The sequence below is a fragment of the Balaenoptera borealis genome (assembly GCF_965194805.1).
Source record: "Balaenoptera borealis genome assembly, chromosome: 3".
Classification (NCBI taxonomy): domain Eukaryota; kingdom Metazoa; phylum Chordata; class Mammalia; order Artiodactyla; family Balaenopteridae; genus Balaenoptera; species Balaenoptera borealis.
Window position 1 is genome coordinate 155,935,337 of NC_138866.1, and position 21,622 is coordinate 155,956,958.

Below are 21,622 nucleotides of genomic sequence, written 5' to 3' on the forward strand. Positions count from 1 at the left end.
TTCCCAGTACCTAGCTCATCTACAGATGAGAGGACTATTGATGAGTGACTTAATGAAATAATGCTGTTATTATCTCTGCTTTAAAGATGACACAGTTAAGCCTTAGGAAGGAGGTTAAGTAACTAGACCAAGGTAACACAGCCTGTCAGTGGTAGATGAAGCATTCATCCATTTCTATTCATGCATACATTCAACAAATATTTGAGGATGAGTTTATGTCAGGCCTAACAAATACAGTAGTGGCCCCAGTTAACTGTGTCCCAGTCCTCATCGTGTTGATGGTGTAGCAGGGGAAACATTCATTAAGTGAGCAAACTATAAATAAGATCTAAGTACAAACGTGGTGAGGATCATGAAGTGCTGTGACTAGCTGTCGTCAAGGGAAGCCGTTTTGAGGAAGTAACGGTCAAGCTGAGGCTTCATGATGGAAAAGAGCCAACCCTTTGAGGGGTTGGGGTGTGGGGTGGAGGGGACTTAGGTTTGTATGACTCTCAAACTCATGTTCTTAACCATTGGGTTCTTCTATGGATTTTATTCTGAGTGGGTGTTTAACTTAATTGGGTTATTTATATCCATGTTATTCCACTAAATATCTGAAGTGCAAAACTATTTCGTTCCAGTCACTGTTATTCTTTAGGGAAGCAGAATGTTATTCAGTGTATAACCAAAACTAGTGAGTGAAATAAGGTGTGATGGATTACACAAATTCTTTCTCATTCTCCCATCGAGAGGTGGTCTCTGCCCTCTACTTGAATCTGGGTTGGCCTTGTGACCTGCTTTCACAAATTGAATATCCAAAAAAGTGAGGGGAATGGAAGATTTTTTTTTTTTAATGAGAATTTTAGAGATAAAAAAGCAACCTTTTTCCTTTTTTAAGTGTCCTTTTAAAAAGATTTGAGAGTTAAATTTTGTCTATATAATGTGCTACAAAAAGTAAGTGATAATTTTAATAGATTAATGGATTTCAAATTTTTAAACCTAAACACACAGAATTGACCAGTTTGAATGTTTTTAGTGTGTTGTGAAACAAGACTTACTTTTTTGTTGCCATTTTAAACCAAGGCCTATACATGTCTAATTTGAGACTCAGAAGATCTCTGCCTTTGGAGTAGATGTACTTTTCCTATTTCTCCAAGAACAGCTAAAAACACTGAGCATTAAATACAGAAGAAATATGAGACTGAGAAGTGGAGAGAAAAAAGTAGACTGGCTAGATGTATGGGGACCTGAGAAATGATGCAGGGCTGAGTTTCCTGGGTTTTCTTTTTGCCCCATACATCCTGGCCTTGGGCCTGGAGAAACCAGCAACCTAGCAACACCAAAGGGCTCAGACAAGCCCCAAGAAAAGCCAAAAGACCAGGAAAGAGACAGCCTGCCAGACAGGACATGTTTAGAAAACATTGTAGCCCCCATCTCACCCTTACTGTCAAAGGCAGGGTGGGGAATCTAGACTTTCACCCCTGACAGTCTGTATTGAGACAACGCTTTGTGCTGGGTGGTATCAGTGCAGAGCTGGGATTTTCATCTCTGTTGGGTCGTAACAAAGAACACCCTCCTTCTTCCTGTTGGGATGGCCTCAGAAGAAACTTAGTAGAGATTCAGGAGTTTTACCATCACCCGTGGTAATGAGGCCGTGTAGGGCACAGTAACAAAGCACCCCTGGTTCAGTGCCTGTGATATGAGTAGAGGTCAGGGGAGAGGCTGAACTCTAACCCCGCCTGGCATTAATGAAGAGTACTTCCACCCAGATGAGTGGAGGCTGAGTGGGAAGCCCTCACTTCCATCTCCACCTTCTACATCCACCTGGCAGAAACAAGGCTGCACACTTGTTTGCCTGCTGGGGCAATGTCAGAAGAGGCCTGCTGTAATAGAAGGCTGAAACCAGATCCCACGCCTGATAGCAGTGCCCACAATATTGAGGCTTAAGTGGTAAGTATTTTAAAGCAGCCATCATAAAAGTTTTTCAATGAGGAGATACTAACACTAGAGGCAAATGAAAAATAGAAAATCTCAGGAAGAAAATATAGGATATAGAGAAGAAACAAGTGGAAATTTTGGAACTGAGAAGTACAATAAATGAGCTTGTGGAATCAGTTAACTGATTCTTTTCCTCTGTCCTTTCCGTTCTTCCAACAGCAGAATGGAGAGGACAGAGGAAAAGAATCAGTGAACTTGAAGATAAAACAATAGAAATTATCCAATCTGAACAATATAGAGAAAATAGACTGGAAAAAAGTAAACAGAACCCCAGGGACCTGTGGGACTTTAACAAGAGACCTATCTTTCTTATCATCAGGGTCCCAGAAAGAGAGGAGAAAGACAGTGAGGCTGAAAATACGTTTGAAGAAATACTGGCTGAGTATCTCCCAAATTTGGCAAGCCATAAACTTACAGATTGAAAAAGTTTAGTGAAATCCAGGCAAGATAAACTCAAAGAAATCTATGCTAAGACACATCATAGTCAAGCTTCTGAAACCAAAGATGAAAAAGCAGCGAGAGAGAGAAATGTCCCTTTACCTATAGTGGATTTCTCATCACAAACTACAGAGGCCAGAAGGAAGTAGCACATTTTTCAAGTGCTGAAGGAAAAGAACTGTCAACTCAGAATTCTCTATCAAGTGAAAACATCCTTCAAATGATTTGTCACCAGCAGACCTACCCTAAAATAATAGATAGAGGAAATTCTCTAAACAGAAAGGAAATCATGTGGGAACACCAGGAAGGAAGAACAAACAATGGAAAGAAAAAATAAATTGGTAAATTCAGTAGACTTCCTTATCTGAAATTAGGTTTGAAGGTTGAACCATAGCCGTCTGATGTGGTTCTTAGTGTGTATAGAGGAAATACTTAAGATGATTATGTTACAAATGGGGAGGGCAAAGGGACACAGAGGAAGTAAAGCTTCTACACTTTACCATGAACTGGTAGAAGTTGATGATCAGCAGACTGTGATTAAGTTGTGAAGAGATAATGAAAACCTAGAGTAGCCACTAAGAAAAGTTATACGAAAGAGAGAAACTCAAAAACTAGATAAATCAAAATGAAATTCTGGGGCTTCCCTGGTGGCGCAGTGGTTGAGAATCTGCCTGCCAATGCAGGGGGCATGGGTTCGAGCCCTGGTCTGGGAAGATCCCACATGCCGCGGAGCAACTAGGCCCGTGAGCCACAACTACTGAGCCTGCGCGTCTGGAGCCTGTGCTCCGCAACAAGAGAGGCCGCGACAGTGAGAGGCCCGCGCACCGCGATGAAGAGTGGCCCCCGCTTGCCACAACTAGAGAAAGCCCTTGCACAGAAACGAAGACCCAACACAGCCAAAAATAAATAAATAAATAAATTTTAAAAAAAATGAAATTCTAAAAAATGTTCAAATAACCTACAAGAAGGCAGAAGAAAGAAACAAAATGAGAGAACAAACAGAATGAATTATGCCCTATGCCCAAGTGGGATTTATTCCATGGATGCAAGGTTAGATCAATATTTGAAAATCATCAGTGTAATTGACCTTAAAAAAAAAGCCATGTGATCATATTAAGTACTGCAGAAAAAACATGACAAAATTTAACACTCATGAAACTCTCAAAACATGAATAATAGAGGGGGACTTTCTCAATTTGATAAAATATTTACACAAAACCTACAGCTAGCATCATACTTAATGGTGAAAATTGAATATTTTTACCTTGAGATCAGAATAACGCAAGGGTGTTTGCTATCACTTTCTAATTCAACAGAGTACTGGAATTTCTAGCCAGATCAATAAGATAAGAAAAGGAAATAAAGGCATACAGATGAGAAAGGAAGAAGTAAACTGTTCTTTTTTTACATGACATAATAGCCTACAGAGGAACTGCCAAATAATCTACAACAAAATCTCGAACTAATAAATGAGTTCAACAAGAACGTAGGATACAAGCCCAGTACACAAAAATCAATTGTATTTTTATATACCAGCAATTAACATGTGGAGATGGAAATAAAAATACAGTGTCATTTAAAATTGCTTAAAAATAAAAGTATAATCTTCAGGGTAATTTTAGAATGTACGTGTAGAAATTTTATGGGAAAACTACAAAACTGAGGAAAGAAATCAAAGACGATCTAAAACCTATATGCCGTGTTCATAGATTGGAAGTCTCAGCATAATAAAGATGCCAATTCTCTCCAAACTGGTAAACAGATTAAACACAACTCCTATCAAAATCCTATCAGGATTTTTGTAGATATGGACAAGATTATTCTAAATTTATATGGAAAGGCAAAGGAACTGGAATAGCCAAGACATTTTGAAAAAGATGTAAGTGATAGGAATCACTAATTTCAAGACAGCACAGAACAACGGAACAGAATAGGGAACCAAGAAATAATCCCATAGGAATAAAGCCAATTGATTTTCGACCAAGATGCCAAACTTTCTCAATTTAGTGTAGGATGGATAATCTTCAGCATATGGTGCTAGAATAATTGGATATCACCAGAAAAAAACAAAAACAAAACCCAAAAAACCTTGATCTAAACTTCACATCTTATAAAAATATCGGCCCAAAAATAGCTCATAAATTTAGATGTAACCTATAAAACAAATTTTAAGAAGAAAACATAGAAAAAGTTTGGGATTTAGGACTGGTGAAAAGTTCTTAGGCATGACTCTAAAATTATGATTCTTAGAAGAAGAATAATTGATCAGTTGGACTTCATCAAAATTTAAAAGTTTTGGCAGAGTGGAGTTTGTGTGAATTATATCTCAATAAAGATTTTTAAAAATCTTTAGTTATTTTTCTTTAAACATACAGCAATCTCACTCTTGGGCCTTCATCCAAAAGAAGTAGAAACTTAAGTTCACATAAAAGCCTGCATATTATTGTCACAGTAGCTTTATTTGCAATAGTAAGAAACTGGAAAGCACCAGAATTTTTTGCAGTAGGCGCACAGTTAAGACAACTGTACTCCATCCACACTGGAACAGCACCAGCAATCAAAAGGAGGTGGCTGTTGGCCCACATGGCAAGGGGGCGGGTCCCGTGAGTGCTAAGCTCAGAATCTCCAGAGGGCACATACTCTGTGCTTGGCATTTGTATAACATTCTACAACAGCAAAGTTGGGGGATGTATGGCTGTGGGGTGGGCTCCAGAAAAGGTGGTATACTCTACACCTTACAGAGTGAGGACCCAAAGATGCTGTCAGTAGTTGGAGAAGGAAGAGACATAAGTACATACTTAAATTACATGCACTAAAATAGATTGGGAGAAGGAGGGACCAATAAGAGCAAAAAATGAGTAGGTAATGTCCAAGACGTAAATCTGCAGTTGAAGAAGGAAAATCTCATGTGTAAATATATTTCTTAGAATCATACTAGCTGGGACTTCCCTTGTGGTCCAGTGGCTAAGACTCTGCACTCCCAATGCAGGGGGCCCGGGTTCGTTCCCTGGTCAGAGAACTAGATCCCACATGCTGCAACTAAAGATCCTGCACGTGGCAAGAAAGATCCCGCATGCTACAACTAAGACGTGGTGCAGCGGAAAAAAAAAAAAAAAAATTAGCTAACGGTGATGTGATTATATTGGGAGGAGGAATTGATAATAGCAGGAAATGAGTAGATAACATCCAAAATGGGTAAAGGAAAATGTTTGCATTATGTGGATATTGGAATGCCGTGCAGGTATGCTGTGTAGCGGTGACCCTGACCACAGGTGTGTACTGGGAACATGGCTGGTTCCAAGCAAGAGGCGTTGTGAGTATGAAGGAAAACGGGGAGCTTACAAACTGAAATACCCCGTTTGTGTTTTTTACATTGACGAAAATGATATTATTTTAAACATATTGGGTTAGATCCTTAGAATTTCACTTGTTCTTTTTTTAATGTGGCTACTAGAAAATTTATGATTACATATGGGGCTTGCATTGGATTTCTCTCGGAGGGTATTGCTCTAGAATCTGTAGCCTGGAAAATGCAATTAGGATTGGTTCCCTCTGGGGAGTAGGCTGAGTCTGCCGAGAGTGGGCTAAGGGAGAGTTGTTCTTTATTTTAAGCCCTTCTTTGCTGTTTGATTTTTTTAAAGGATGTTAGTGAAGTTTGATAAAAAGTTACTTCTTTAATAAAGGCTGTGGTCTCTACCTTAAAACATGATAATTTATCACATTCTAATTTACATAATAAATGTTAACATAGGAAATTTGCAATGAAAAGTAATTGTCTTGTCTATTTTTCCTTCATTTCAGTTTGCTGTATCAGAAATAAAGTACTTGTTTTTCCTGCTCCTGTTTAGCTTCTTGCAGGAGTGACCAGGATATCACCTTTCAGAAGTAATGCCCACAGAAAGCGGGAGTTGTTCAACTGCTCGCCAAGCAAAACAGAAACGCAAATCTCACAGCCTTTCCATACGAAGAACTAACAGCTCAGAGCAGGAGAGGACTGGCCTGCCAAGAGACATGTTAGAGGGACAAGTGAGTGTCTGGTGAAGATGTGGATCATGTTTGCAGTGTTTCAAAAATAGCCAAATATATGCAGGTCTCCAAAGTAGAGAAAAAGTGTGGGTTACCAAAACACACAGCCTCCCTCATAAACCAGTTAAAACTGCTGTCAAGTACAACAGCTTACACAGAGACAGAATTCGGTTTCCAGGTTAATGTGTTTACAGTACTTAATAATAAATGTGGGTGTGACAGTCTGGACTAGTTTTTATTCTTTGTACAGGTGAATTGACAGTGTAGTTTTAGGTTTTCTGTCTGAGTCTCCAGAAGAGAAGAGAATCAGGTATAATGATCTCTTTCTATTCTCTGCAGAGTTTTTGGAATCTGATCTTTCAGTAACTTTTCTTGGCTTTATCCTGTGTTTGCTGTAGTTGAGTGTGTTCTCTGCTGTTTATTACATTATGTCTTTCTGATAATTTGATACCACCTTTGATTAAGTGATCTAATATTTTATTGATAAGTTTGCTTTTACTTTTTCTAGTTCCTTTATGATGAAGAAAATGTGTTAGATTTTTAAAAGAACATTATCGTGAAGCCTAAATAAAATACATGTTATAATAAATTTTAGCTACATCTGCTATATCTTTACATAGGCCTAAGTATATACGTAAAAAAAAATACATATGAATTTATAATCATTCTTTTGCAATTAGAACTAATTCATCAGCCATAATGTTAAAGGAAAATATGGCTTAAATCAGAGAAACTGGCTCATTTGCATATTGACTTTGTTAGAAGCAAGCCGGGATGCGGAGGATGTGTTTCCAGGAGGCAGCTGTGTGTGCTTGGAACCTAGCGCCGCCTTTGCTGGCACGTGGTAAATGTTCACTTAGTGTCCTCTTATGTGTTGACTGGATGAATAAATGAAATGGTTGCATTTTAACTTAAATTTGGAAATAAAATCATAGATTTAAGGAGCCTCCAAAATGGCTTTGATGTTTTTCATGAGCTCGGATGGCAGTAGCAAAGCATCGCAGACAGGGAGATTAAACTGCAGACACTGCTTACTCCCTGTCCTGGAGGTAGAAAGCTGGAGGTCCAGGTGTGGGCAAGTTGGTCCTCCTGAGGCCTCTCTCTTGGGTGTGGATGCCATCTTCTCCCTGTGTCCTCACAAGGTCTCCCCCTCTGTGGGTGTCTGTGTCCCGATCTCTTCTTATAAGGAATGTTTGAATCAGAGCTGTGCAGTGGAACTTCTGTGATGGAATGTTGTAGATCTGTGCTATCACATATGGGAACTAAGAGCCACATGTGGCTAGTGGGACTGAGGAATTTTAAAAATTGTAATTAACTTACTTTTAAATTTAGTCAAATGTGGCTGTTGGCTACCCCCTTGGACAGTGCAGGTAGTCTAAGATACTTTTAAGTTGTTAGATTTACTTAGATTTCCAGCAGTGACAATTCCACAGCTGTCTCTGCTGGCATCTTCTGGTGGTAACACCATGTTCTCAGGGCCTTCTGCGCTGTCCCCGCTGTGATGTAGAGCCAGCAGGTACTTGCATCTTGGGGTAACCCTTTATGAGGGTCATTCAGAACCCTGCGGGCGGGTTGGTGCCTGCTGGTGGATGAGGAGCTCCCTTGCGGGCTGGTGGGGGTGCTCTGCCCGGTTCCGTGGCAGCAGGACAGCGGTGACGGCGTTGGGCATGGGCACTTGGCATGGTAGGCGTGGGGCGGACCTCAGGTGTGAGAGGCCAATGATCAGGGCATCTGAGTGGAGCCACAGGTCATTACCCTAGACAGGGTTGCAGTCAGGCTCTCAGTTGTTGGGGAGTCTTTATGGGAATTTTGTGTCTTGGATTCACGAGTCAGAAGCATTGGAGGCACTGGTGCTTGACTCAGAGGTGGGAGGCCCTTGTCTATACCGGGAAGCACCAACTGAGGCCGGGAAAGGGGCCTCCTTCCTCCTCTTCCACGTCGGCTGTGACAAAACACAGATTCTTATAGAACTTTACTGAATCGTAGCTTTTGTTTCATGAGTTTTCTCAAATGATACCAGAAGTTCAGCACCTCTCACTTGGGGGTGGGGCACCTGTGATTGCAGCTTGGAGGTCAGACTGTTGGGAAGCTCGGAGGCAACCACAGAGCTGGGCTGTGCTCTGCTTGCCTCTGGTGGAGAAGTTCCCCTTTCACTGCACGTCTCCTTGATTGTCTTTATTTTATCAAGTGAAGTTAATGCTGACATTGTCTCCCTTTATGATTACACTTACATGAAGCTGCATTTACCATTCGAAGTAAAGGTAACGTTTCAGTTGCTGAATAATGACCTTAACGTTAAATACTGTGAGTGTAGGTGAGTAGGAATTGATACACGGAAGAGGAGATTGACCTTGGGAGGGGCCAGAAAGGCTCAACCGGTGCTGGTGCCGCCCCCTTGAGGAGGGCTAAGTGGATGAGGGGTGTGGGAGAACGGGCGGGGAGGCCACAGGCAGGTGGACAGGGTGTCAGACGTTAATTGTGATGGTTTATTTTGCGTTCTTTGTTATTTTAAGATGTCTTTTTTTTTTTCATGATTTTCATTGGTATTTTAGAGGGGTGTTGAGAGAGGCTTATCACCAATTCTGCCAGATTGAATTTTTAAACAAGTGGCGTCACATCTTTAAGTAGCTTGTAAAGTTGACTTTCATGTTCTGTGATTATTTCAAAACATGTTGCTAAACGTTGGTATCATTACAGATCATTTTGCCTAAAATGCCTGTCTTCCTAAGAAGTTAATCTGAGAAAGGATTTAATAAACATATGTCTTTTTTTTTGTATTTGCAACTCATTAAACATCAAAAAGTTTATGCTGCTTATAAATTTGAAAACTCACTTGGAAAATTACACTGACATCAGTTAACCATTGAAACATTATTTTAGAAATATCTTTTAAGAATTTTGTTTGAAAGTAACTCTTAAGTGGTAGGGTGGGGCACATACAAAATATTGTCTAGGCCGCACCCTGAAGAGGTTGGAGTGGAATATAGCCTCTGTCAGTACCAGCAGTGCCTGGAAAGTGAGTGCCTGAGAACACAGTTGGTGCCTAGGACACCAGGCCAAGGAAGCTGCTGCTGCTTCCTTTGACTTCCTGCGTGGTGGGAGCAGGGCGCTGGCGGTGGGCAGAGCACCTGCGAAGGCCTGGGAGCTTCCACGTGGGTGTTTTCATTTAGCCGATACACGTTTTGCTCTTACAGCTGAGAGTTCTTCTCCCTGCTTACAACAGTCTTCTAGGTATTGAGTAGAGTTACAGGAAATGATCCAGTTTATTTTGCTTGAAGCACAGTGAACATGAGGACTATAAGGTACATCTTCTATTAGTAAACAGCTTATTAAAATTAATTTATAATACCATATGCTAGAGCTTAAAGGCTGTTTATAACTTCATTTTCTACAAATTTGGGAGTTTTTGAATAAGGTATGCTTGTTTCTTTCCTTGTGAAAGGAAGTTACATGTTTGAAGACGTGCTTGGTCTTAAATCTCATGCCATCCTGGGTAACCATTTATACAATTTGATTTTAGTTTCATCTGTAGAAATTTGAAACTTTAAGTTCTTTGAGTGTTTATGTATAAGAAATAAAATATGTAAAGATGTAAAATAAGAGTTTAAATAATTCACTTTGGAAAAATTATATTAGTGCTTGGTGTCAGAGTTTTTCGTTCACTCATTCGTTCATTTTAAGCAGAATCTTCTTTTTCTGCAGGATTCTAAACTGCCTTCCTCGGTTCGCAGTACTCTTTTGGAACTGTTTGGTCAAATAGAAAGAGAATTTGAAAACCTTTATATTGAAAACTTAGAATGTGAGTATCTCTCTTATTTTAAATACTTTTATAACTTTTCACTTCTCCATACAAATATTTGAGAGTTTAATTTGTGGGTAGACATTCACCTTTGTATCCCTTTTCTGTTCTGCTTTGACAAACTTTAAGGGCTCAGGATGGCACACGTTTATTATCTGCCTGCTCTGCACACTCAAGTCAGGGTGTTGGCAGAGCTGTGCTCCTTCTAGAGCATGAGGAGGAGTGTGTCTCCTGCTGGTTTGGGTTGTGATCTCAGTTCCCTGTGGTGTGAGGACAGAGGCCCCCATCTTGCTGGCATTCCCCCGGTCCTTGGCTCGATGGCCTTCCTTCCTCTTTATCTTCAAAGCCATCAGTGGCAGGCAGCGTCCTCCTTGTTCATCTCTGACTCACTCCTAGGGACACGTGGGAAGGATGGGCCGCCTGGGTCACACAGCATCATCTCCCATCAGAGGTCCTTCACCTCAGTCACACCTGCAGGGCACCTTTGCCACCAGGTCATGTGTTCACAGGTTATCTTTGGGGCAGGCAGTATTCTGCTGACCACACCTGGCAATCTGAATTATGATTTTACGAAGAACGAATGCATCTTATAACTTTTCCTACACAAAGTATACTATAAATTAAGAAAACAATTCATTTCTTTAAAATATACTGTGTTTAGAGAATTTCCTAAAATGTGTGTATTACCTGTTTGACTTATTAAAGGTAAATCAAAAGAATTTTTAATTAGCTTGGCTTTAGGTTTTTTTTTTTTTTTTTAATTTTAGAAACAATGCATTCATTTGCTTAAAGAGTCAAGCAGTGTAAGAAGGAAAGATCTAACTTTACCCCCTGCCTGTAGGCCCGTCCTGCACTGCAAAGGAAAACACTTTCTGCATATTTTGCTTTTAGTTCTTCTCATGATAATTTTTGTTTTGTTTTGGACTTTATCCTCTTTTTTTAAATGTCTGTTAAGTTTTAAGGACATAGTTTCCAACTTTCCAGCCTTAACACTTAAGCAGTGATTTTGATACAGAGACTTCCACTTTCTCTGAATCCAAGGATGCTGCCCGGATGCTAGTTTAGAGTTGGATAGGTTGGGAAGTTCCTGGCACGTCTGATCCATTACCTGTGTCATTCACCATAGCAGTGTTTTGTTTTTTTTTTTTAACAGAAATTAGTGAAGATTTTCACTTTATTTATTTATTTATTTATTTATTTATTTATTTATTTATTTATTTATTTATTTATTTATTTATTTATTTATTTATTTATTTATTTATTTATTTATTTATTTATTTATTTATTTATTTATTTATGGCTGTGTTGGGTCTTCGTTTCTGTGCGAGGGCTTTCTCTAGTTGCGGCAAGTGGGGGCCGCTCTTCATCGTGGTGCGCGGGCCTCTCATTATCGCGGCCTCTCTTGTTGCGGAGCACAGGCTCCAGATGCGCAGGCTCAGTAATTGTGGCTCACGGACCCAGTTGCTCCGCGGCATGTGGGATCTTCCCAGACCAGGGCTTGAACCCGTGTCCCCTGCATTGGCAGGCAGATTCTCAACCGCTGCGCCACCAGGGAAGCCCACCATAGCAGTTTTTGATGAAAGGTTTTTCTAATTGCTTTTGCCTGGAAATGATTTTCCCCACGCAGCTCTCCTTCCCTTCTCCTGCATGTCGTCCTGTCCTGGCAGCCAGATCATCAAATCCTAAGAGGAGGGACAGGGAATTTTCTCTATGTGTCTCTGGAGCTGGTAGCCAGGCATCCACGGCCACAGTTAAGAAAGCAGAGGTCAGAAAGGCAGGGTCCGTCTGTGGGCTGCCTTGGCTTCTTGGTCATGATAATTTTTGTAAATTTAAATAATCTTCTATTTTAGCCATGTCAGCCTTAGGCCACATGCATTCATGCTTCACTGTCAAGCGTTGGGAAATAAACCTGTCCTTCTTTACCCTCTCACTGTTCCATTATCTTCAGTTTTTGTTATTTTTTTTTTTAATAATTTTTTAAAATTTATTTATTTATTTATTTATTTTTGGCTGCGTTGGGTCTTCGTTGCTGTGTGTAGGCTTTCTCTAGTTGCGGTGAGCGGGGGCTACTCTTCGTTGTGGTGCGTGGGCTTCTCATTGCAGTGGCTTCTCTTGCTGCGGAGCGCGGACTCTAGGCATGCGGGCTTCAGTAGTTGTGGCACGCGGGCTCTAGAGCGCAGGCTCAGTAGTTGTGGTGTACAGGCTTAGTTGTTCCATGACATGTGGGATCTTCCCGGACCAGGGCTCGAACCCGTGTCCCATGCATTGACAGGCGGATTCTTAACCACTGCGCCACCAGGAAAGTCCAGCTTTTGTTATTTTTATAGGGCTTGTGTTTATAAAATTTATATTATGCAAATGTAACCATAATCAGGATTTTCATGTTTTTTAAGTTGTTTCCAAAAATTGAATACTAATAAACAGCATTTGCATTGTTAAAATATTTTTCACTCTGGAAGTAATTGGTGTGAATCAGTGGTGAAGACAGTGTAATCCTGTGTCATTTAAACTTTGCTGTTGGAAAATTTAATGTTTTAATATTGGGTTCTCTTATAAGTCCACCTTGAAAATTTACAGAGTGAGTAATTATTCCAGCTTTTTATCAAATAAAAATTAGGTACCGTGTACTGCATCTGATTTTTAAGGGTTTGTTATGAGAGTTGTAGCAACCCAGGTATTACTGAATTTCCATTGTGATCTAAGGCCTTATGTTTTATGAGTTGATGCAGTTTGTTCAAGAAAAACTATAGGGTTACAAACGACTAATGCTGGAGGTACTTGGAGTTTACACTGTCAGTTGCTTAACGGTTTTAGTGGCTTCCTGCTGCTTGTGAACATGTCCAAATGCTCAGGCTGGATCTGTTCCGAGCCTTTTTGCCCTCGGCCTTCCTTCCACACCACCCTCCCCACCCTCCCTGTAGCCTCAGCACACCGTGGGCAGCCTGGGCGGCGGCAGGCACAGAGCCCAAGTGCTGGCTGCATGCGTGGCTCATGGGATCTCAGTTCCCTGACCAGGGATTGAACTGGGCCCTGACAGTGAGAGTGCCAAGTCCTAACCACTGGACCGCCAGGGAACTCCCAAATGTTAATTTTTGTTTCTTTTTTTTTTCCCCCCCCTTGAATTTTTAATCTTTGAGGTATATAATCCTCACTGTGCTCTGTGGTGCCAGGCAGCAATAGTAAGGTTTTGTTATTGTATGTTTTTTCCTCCAATTTCAGTGTTCTCAGCTAGACTGTAAGTGTTTCACTGAGTTTTGGACAGTGTCAGAATAACATTTTTAAGTGCATTGAATAAAGTACAAAGGACACAAACTATATTGAAATCCAAGAGCCCTGCTTGAGGACGCGATAGCACAAGGTCTTTCTGGTGTGGGAAGTGTAGTGGGATTTTTAATTTTGGAATGATGTCTTGAGTTTTTTGGAACTCTGTAAATGTGACCTTGTTTACTGGGATATCATTCCTGTGTTTGTTTAGACAGTACTAATGTATAACATTCTTACGTGCTCACTTTTGGATTTGGTGAATATACATCAAAAGTACATGTTTTACTTTTCAGTGCGCAGAGAAATTGAGACTCTTAATGACCGTTTAGCTGCCGAAGGACAAGCAATCGATGGGGCAGAGCTGAGTAAGGGCCAACTCAAAACCAAAGGTAAGGCTGCCTTCCCGCAGGGCTCACCCTACACGTTACGCTCGGAGGGAGTTTGGAATTTAGTGGAGGACAGGACTCACTTCCTTTCTGCAGTCATCAGGACTTGGAATAACATAATTCGGGTGTGGGTGTAGAAGGAAGAGGAGGTTTCGGGAAGCCCCGTGTCCCACGCCCCTGGCTTGCATTGTCCTCCTGTGTGGAACAGAAGGTGGGGCGAGCTGTCTCCCTGTCCCAGCTCTGACGTTCATGGTGCTTTGGTTGTGTGATTGTCTTGACGGTTGGTTCTGTGTCTCTGCAGCCAGTCACAGCACCAGCCAGCTTTCTCAGAAACTGAAGACCACCTACAAGGCCTCCACCAGCAAGGTACTTGTGGCTCTCAGCCTGTCACGTGTATGTAGGGTGTGCACATAATGTGCGATAGAGAAACCTAATTTTTAAAAGGAGTATTGTCGATGTTAAGTGGCCGCAGTGCATAGATACCTGGATGTTACCTGTGTTACTGCGGCTGATACATTATGTGTTTTTTTTGGTTTATGGTTTTTTTTTGTGGGAAAGTACATTTTGTATTGTTATTTGGCTTGATATGGAGATTCTGAATTTGGAGAAGCTAATAAATGGGTATAAAGCAGTGGAAGTTAGGTTCTGAGCTATAGTTACATTTTAGTTCACCTCTTCTTTAATTTTCTAAGTATGATCAAGAAGTGAAGGTCTGTGTCCAAGGCAAATAGAGATATTTGTCATATTTTGCTTTTTTAAAAATTATCTTCTTCTGACCTTCTTAAAGTGGCAAAGATTTAATTATTTGGGAATTAATTTATCTGTGGGGGAGTACTGTTATGAAGTAATATTTTGAGGTAATTTTGTGTGCATCACCACTTTGGAGTATTTGGAATAAACAAAAGGTAAATTAATTAGCTAACCTTAATGAGTGTACATTACTTTTGCTAAACCTTAGAAAAAAGTTGAAATTTGTGGTGAGTCTGCTGTGAAGGCTATAGTTAATGTTAGCTTTTTACTTTTCCAATTTGCTCTCTTCAGCTTAAAGTTACTTATTATGATATCCACAGCGAGATGAACTGCAATTCAAGGAGCAGCTTCAGTCTTACGCTATTTCTGCTTATTTGAAAGTCTTTGGTAATTTTTTGTTTTTTAAAAATCTGAATATTGCTGACATTTTTTTGTTTCCTTTGATTACTCTAGAGTGTAAGTGGCTAATTAAAATTTTTTTGTTCTGTATTATCTAGCTTACACTTAGTAGTTTTGCAGTTTTTAATAAATTAACATTAAACTACTTCTTTAAAATGTCAAGTGGTGTTATGTTCTTCCTTATCTAACTTCTTGTTATATTGTTTTGAATTATATTGTTTATTCCAGTTCATGTATACAGTGTATGGTCTTAGAATTCCAAAACTTCGTGATCATTCCTCTTTTTTTTTTTTTTTTTTAATTTTATTTATTTTTGGGTGTGTTGGGTCTTTGTTGCGGTGCTCGGGCTTCTTATTGTGGTGGCTTCTCTTGTTGAGGAGCACGGGCTCTAGGCGTGCAGGCCTCCATAGTTGCAGCATGTGGGCTCAGTAGTTGTGGCTCACGGGCTCTAGAGCACAGGCTCAGTAGTTGTGGCACACAGGCTTAGTTGCTCTGTGGCAGGTGGGATCTTCCTGGACTAGGGATTGAACCCGTGTCCCCTGCGTTGGCAGGCGGATTCTTAACCACTCCGCCACCAGGGAAGTCCCTGTGATAATTTCTGAAGTAGAGGAAGAAAGGATTATATAGAGTTACCCCTTACCATGAGTAGTAAAACTTAAGAATTGGGCAAAGGTAAAAATATGTACAATAATTGCTTTAATAGAATGTGTTTAGACATATTTAAAGCCCCAGTCATTTTAGAGACTAAAAATTCATCTGGATTAGAAGAAACCATCTTCATAGCGCTGTGCACCCACCTTAAAGAGTGAAGGTGAACATGGAGACCAGGCGTGTTCTGCCCTGGCCACAGCGTGGGTTCTCATGGTGGAGCCGGGCAGGCTTCTCACTCCCCCGCAGACCCACCCTTCCTGGGGGCCTGGGACGCAGCTCTAAGGCCTGCTGGGGCAGCGCCACATTCTAACCGGCAAACCGCTTTACAGGAACTTGTGAAATTGTTCACACAGGTTTTTATAGAGATAAGTATCTTTTGCTGTGAAAAAGCCTGTTTTGGGTTTTTAGAGCACTTTAAATTGTATCTCAGTACAGAATAATTCGGAAGCATCCTTCTGCTTTTCCATCACAAATGTTCCCTGGGAGTAATTCAGTCTGTCCTGTGGGCCTCTTTGCAGTTGTGACTGAGTCCACATTTTTAAAGTAGTTCATAGGTGGTCAGAGTGTGTCGGACACCTGGAAGCAGCACCTGAGACCGTTTGCTCGGTATCATCAACTGCACGCCCTCTCCCCATACTCCTTTGGAAATGCAGTTGGCACGAGTCTTGGCCGTGACCCCAGTTTCTGCTGGTCAAGTCGAGGCGGTTCGTGTCTCGTAACAGTGCTGTCTGGGAAGCTTCCCACCGCTCACCGTGCGCTTTGCCCCCGCCCCTCCTAAAGGCGTCTGAAGGGCACCGGAGGCACAAAAGCACTTTTCCTTGTGGAGGGACTGCGTTGTTGGGTTGGGTGGGATATGAGCTTTCAGAAGAAAGAGGAAGGTGAGGGTGTGAGGTTGAGCAAGGCCTTCTTCCTTTTGGAAGCTCATATTGTATCCTGCCCTCCTTTTAAATTTAAACCCAGTCAGTGGAGCCTGTTTATTTAACTGGTGGAAGAGTGGGTCTCTCCATTGTTCATCTGTTTTAGCCTTTCACTGTATCAGGAATCATTTGAGGGCTCATCCTGAGGTGGTGGAACAGTGGATTGTGTTTTAAACCTTTATACTAAAAATAAATTTAGATACATTTTTAGGGCTTTGCTAATAAATCAGTGTTTAAAACAGCTCTGTAATACCACCCATTTTTCTTTTTCACTTGATTTTACGGTTTCAGTATTCTGATTAATTTACATTATTCTAATTTAATTAAAAGCTGAAAAGCCATCTTTTATCTTAGACAATTTAGAAACCAAACTCTTTGTGTTTAATTAGCATCTTCCTCGTGCACTTATAAAAGGAAGTGAGAATTATTTGCTGTTTGTGTCATACAGGAGCAGAGCGACAGCCCTTTCCTAGTGCAGGGCCGGTGCCGAGCCCGCGCTCAGTAACCTCATTTGTTACAAGTGTTGTCTTTTGATTCCTCCCCTACCTTGGACTCTTTTCCTCCTGATAATATGTGGTTGGTATGAATTACCAAAAATAAAAGAGCACAAGTTCCCAAATAATAAGAATAATTAGTGTTAAGGGTTTGGGGTATATCTTCCTAACTTTTTCGTGTCCTGCTACATCTTTTTGTTTTTTTTTTTTTGAAAATTTGGAAATTTTGTCTGATGGTTTGGATTTGTGGGGAGGACATGTAAGGTACACAGGTAGGCAAGCGTTGGAAGTGGGGGGATCGTGGGGTTCTTCCGAGGCCTTCGTAAGGACTTCCTTCCTGCTATGTGAGATCCAGCTGCAGCTATGTTGTGTTGCTGTAACATTTAAAATTTTCTATTCAGTGATTTATGTATCTTCAAGACATGCTGTCTTATTTTTTTTAAACTTAAACACATTTGCTCAGTAAATTCCCATCACAATTTCAGATCGTCTCCAGCTTCAAGACCACCACGTCCAGGGCAGTGTGCCAGCTCGTGAAGGAGTACATCGGCCACAGGGATGGCATCTGGGACGTCAGTGTGGCGAGGACGCAGCCTGTGGTGCTGGGGACCGCGTCTGCCGGTGAGTCCACACCAGCCTCACTGCTGGCGGGCGTGGCCTGCCCTGGAAGCGGAAGTGGCCGAGCGGCGTTGAAACCTAAGCATGTAGAGGAGTCCGCCGTCAGGAGCCCCAGGGTGGCGTTAGAGAGACCCCCCTTTCTCCTCACTGGAGAGGAGATGCTTTTGAGAGCTAGTTAAGGTGCGTAACCTAATAACCCTTCAGAAAAAAATTCCTAAAATTAAAAATGTGCTCACTTGTGGAAAACGACTGCCAGCCTGTGAAAAGTTACTCACTAGCTCCTACCTTTTATAGTGGAAAGAGGAAATGCTAACATCATTAGAATGATGAAGAAAGTTCTTTCTTTTGTTTAAGACTGTGTTCATATGTGAGCACCCCAGATTGTTTCGGAAATTACAGTTTAAGAAAAGAATACAGAGACCCTTTTCTGATATTTCTGAAATCTCACTTGGATAATCGGCATTTTGTTTCGGGTTTCCCTTATTAAGTCTCCTTTTTATCTTTTTATTACTGTGCCCAGAGAGGAGAGGTCCAAAGAGCATGTATTATCTCAAATAATTTGTAACTGGATTTGGATGGTACTTGCATTTGAATATAGCTTGATATTCTGAAAAGTCTTAATATTTCAACAAAATAACGAGCCCTTGACTCAAGTGACTCCTGTGTCCCAAGTCCCCAGCCTGGTGCCGGCAGTGCACAGCGCCTAGGCATTCAGGTCTCTAGGTTCCCCCTGCCGGTTCTGTGGCCTCGGACGGGTCACCGGCCCCCTATCCTCTCCGATCAGTTGGATCACAGAGGAGATTGAGCACAGTTGCACGAGGTACTGGTGGTGATGTAACTTCTCAGTTTTAGAATTTTTATCTTCCTCTTTTATTAAAAAGACCATAAAATCAGCAGCTCACTCATGTTCGTTTCGATCTTGCAGATCACACGGCTCTGCTGTGGAGCATCGAAACGGGGCGGAGCCTCGCCAAGTACACGGGCCACGTGGGGTCAGGTGAGCAGTGGGACCACGGGGCGTCCTCTCAGAGGGAGGGCCGGGCCTCTGCCTCTGACTGTGTGAGCTTCACGAAGGGGCAGCTCAGCTCCCTGAACAGCGTCGTCCCGAGGGCGGCGTAGAAAGCCAGCCACCCGTGCACACTTTGGAGCTGGAACATGTGCACTAGCATCACGAACTGTGTTCCATTGGGAGGGTCCTCGGGTGCAGAGGTGCTTTGTGTGTCAGCCCCTGGGATCCTGGTGGGTGTGGATGCAGGGCTTTTTCCTGCGGGCACCGGTGGGCAGATGTCACTCTTCCTCCCAGCGCCCCGGCTCCAGGCCATGTGTCACGCTGCCCTCGGCTCACTCACCCCTCACCCCTGCAGACAGGCTTGGCGGTGGTGTCCGCCCTCCACCTCCAGGGTTAGGTGTGTCCCCCACGGACTTGGGTGAAACCCCTTCCTCTGCGTGTTTTCTGGCCTCTTGGTGGAGGGAGTACCTGCTGTCCCGTCAGGGCCGTGGCCAGGCTCCTCCTCCTCTTAGGGCACCTGCTGTCGTCTGTCCCTGTCGCCTCAGCGTGAGAGCCAGCTCCTACCTTCTCACATGGAACATGTCCGTTCCCCCCCCCCCCCACCCCCGCCACATACACTCCTGCCTCGTCTGCCGTCCCCTCCAGCTGGGACCCACTGTCTTCCCCCAGCTCTGTGTCTGGGTGGCTGCTGCTGCCTGCAGTGGATGTGACAGGCTAAATAGACAACCTAAAAATTAAAGTGTTAGCCAGCCTGTATAAAAAATTCACACCTGTCTCCTGCTCATCCCTCCTCACTCCTCATTTTCACTTCTCAAAAGGCAACCACTTTTAACAGTTTTAAATAGTTTGCTTTTTTCTTCCATTTAAAAAAATAGTCTATCTTATTATTTCTTAATTTTGGAGTTTTCTACAAGGAAGTGACTATTATTAAGGAGAAGGAGATTGGCTCACTTCCTCCCTCCATCCCTCTGTGCTCCTTGTCATTGTGAAATGGTTACAGCTCGACTTGCATTTAAATGGATGTTCAGGTTTTACCTAATTGTGGCTGCATCCATATAGTTCACAGCTCCCAAGCACGTACCTTACTTGCAATCCCCAGTTTGGCTTCCTCTGAAGGGAATAGTGGCCTTTTATTTTGGCCTTGTTCTCTGCAGATCTGCCTGACATGTGGCATTCCCTGAATGTCTGTGTTCCTTTGCTGTCACTCTGGCCCCTCCCTGAAGCCTCCCCTCCCTCTGACAGTTGGTACCCAGGACTGTAGCACAGATGCCTGCAGTCTACCTCCTGTGTCCTCCTGGGCTTTCTCTCCACCTCTGTCCTCTGTTACCTCCTGTCTTCTGGACCCTGTTCTTTCTCTTTCTCCAGGGAAGCCTATCTTTCAGTAGCTTCCTTCTTAAAGGGTCTTACAGGAAAAATTTTGAGACTGTAAAATGCTTGAAGAATGTATTTTACCTTTACACTTGATGGGTAGTTTGGCTGAGTATAGTCTTCTATGTAGGAAGTACTTTTCTTTGAAAGTTGAAGGTAGTGCTCTGCTGACGTGTTTTTTTTTTTTTTTTTGCTTTTAAAAAATTTATTTATTTATTTATTTATTTATTTTTGGCTGTGTTGGGTCTTTGTTGATGCGTGCGGGCTTTCTCTAGTTGCGGTGAGCAGGGGCTTCTCTTGTGGAGCTTGGGATCTAGGTATGTGGGCTTCAGTAGTTGTGGCATGTGGGCTCAGTAGTTGTGGCACGCGGGCTTAGTTGCTCCATGGCATGTGGGATTTTCCCAGACCAGGGATTGAACCTGTGTCCCCTGCATTGGCAGGCAGATTCTTAACGACTGCGCCACCAGGGAAGTCCCTGACTTGTTTTTTTCATAGCTTTCAGGATTGATATTAAAAGTCTAATAATGCTCTTTTGAATCTTGGTCCTTCATAGGTAGTTGGATATTTGTCTCTTGAAGACTTTAGGATTTTTTTTTTAGGTCTTCTTAAAAAAGCATTGTGTTGGACATTTGTGGGACTTGGCAGTCTAGAAATGTACCCCCATGTCCACTCAGTCACCTGCCATCACCCCCATGTCCACTCAGGTGCCATCACCCCTGGGTCCTGTTGGCCCCCTGTGGTCACCTGTGTGTTTGCACCCTGGTGTTTCCCGGGTGCCTCTTCTCACTGTCTTCCGTCTCTGTTGCTGTGAGTTTGTGCCTGTTTCTTTCTGGACTTGTTGTGCACTTAGAGGAGTCTGAGGAGAGAGCAGAGCACAGGCTGCTTTGGGCACTGTCTTTGTCGTGTTTACGCCCTGCTTTTGCCTTTTCCACCTAGTGGTGCTGATTGTGTGACTGAGTTACTGTAATGGAGGGGAGTGTGGAGCCCTGGGGTTTTTAATCAGCGCAGCTCCCTGCAGGTGGGTTGACGTGCCTGGCGCCCGCCACCTTCCTCTTGGGTCTTCTGAGCAGAGTGTGCCCACCTGTGGACTGGCGGAGCTGCCTCCAGAGAGGAGGTGCCCGAGGTTTGTGCCCTCTCTCCCCACACACCTCCCAACCCCTGGCGTTGGGGAGCCGAGTGGAGCCGGCCAGGGGCGGGCATGTGTCTTGTTAGACACACACGATCTTGGAGCTTGTTATAAGGAACTGTGGTCTCTGGCCCCCTCTCTTCTATTCCTCATGTGGCTGCTGTGAGTGACATTAGCTGTGCTGTGAATAAGCTGCTGGTGGGGCTGTGGCTTGGCCCAACCCACTGACTTTGGGCTATAAGGCCTCATCACACCCACGCGTGCTGGGGTTCCCCCGCCCCATGTAGTGATGTTGTGCTGTTAAACGTCTGTGTAAACAGTACTGAGAATAAACTGGCCCTGCAGCTGGTGGTCGTTGGCGCCCACCATTTGCCGGATTCTTGGCTAAGCACGTTGCCTG

The 21,622-nt window shown here is 42.7% G+C and overlaps 1 protein-coding gene across 7 annotated transcripts in view; it reads left to right on the forward strand.

Moving 5' to 3' along the window:
* WDR37 (WD repeat domain 37) overlaps window positions 1-21,622 on the forward strand; it is a 90,589-nt gene that overhangs the window by 4,969 nt on the left and 63,998 nt on the right. For 4 of the 7 annotated variants that reach the window (XM_082386085.1, XM_082386079.1, XM_082386083.1 and 1 more), the window contains exons 2-7: window positions 6,264-6,441; window positions 10,144-10,240; window positions 13,798-13,893; window positions 14,192-14,256; window positions 17,587-17,722; window positions 18,645-18,716. In XM_082386085.1, coding sequence (XP_082242211.1) covers window positions 6,304-6,441; window positions 10,144-10,240; window positions 13,798-13,893; window positions 14,192-14,256; window positions 17,587-17,722; window positions 18,645-18,716 — 604 coding nt within the window. In that variant the 5' untranslated portion in view covers window positions 6,264-6,303. Of the gene's footprint in view, window positions 1-6,263; window positions 6,442-10,125; window positions 10,241-13,797; window positions 13,894-14,191; window positions 14,257-17,586; window positions 17,723-18,644; window positions 18,717-21,622 lie in introns of those variants that run through there. The other 3 variants (XM_082386080.1, XM_082386082.1, XM_082386081.1) reach the window with 2 other exon arrangements.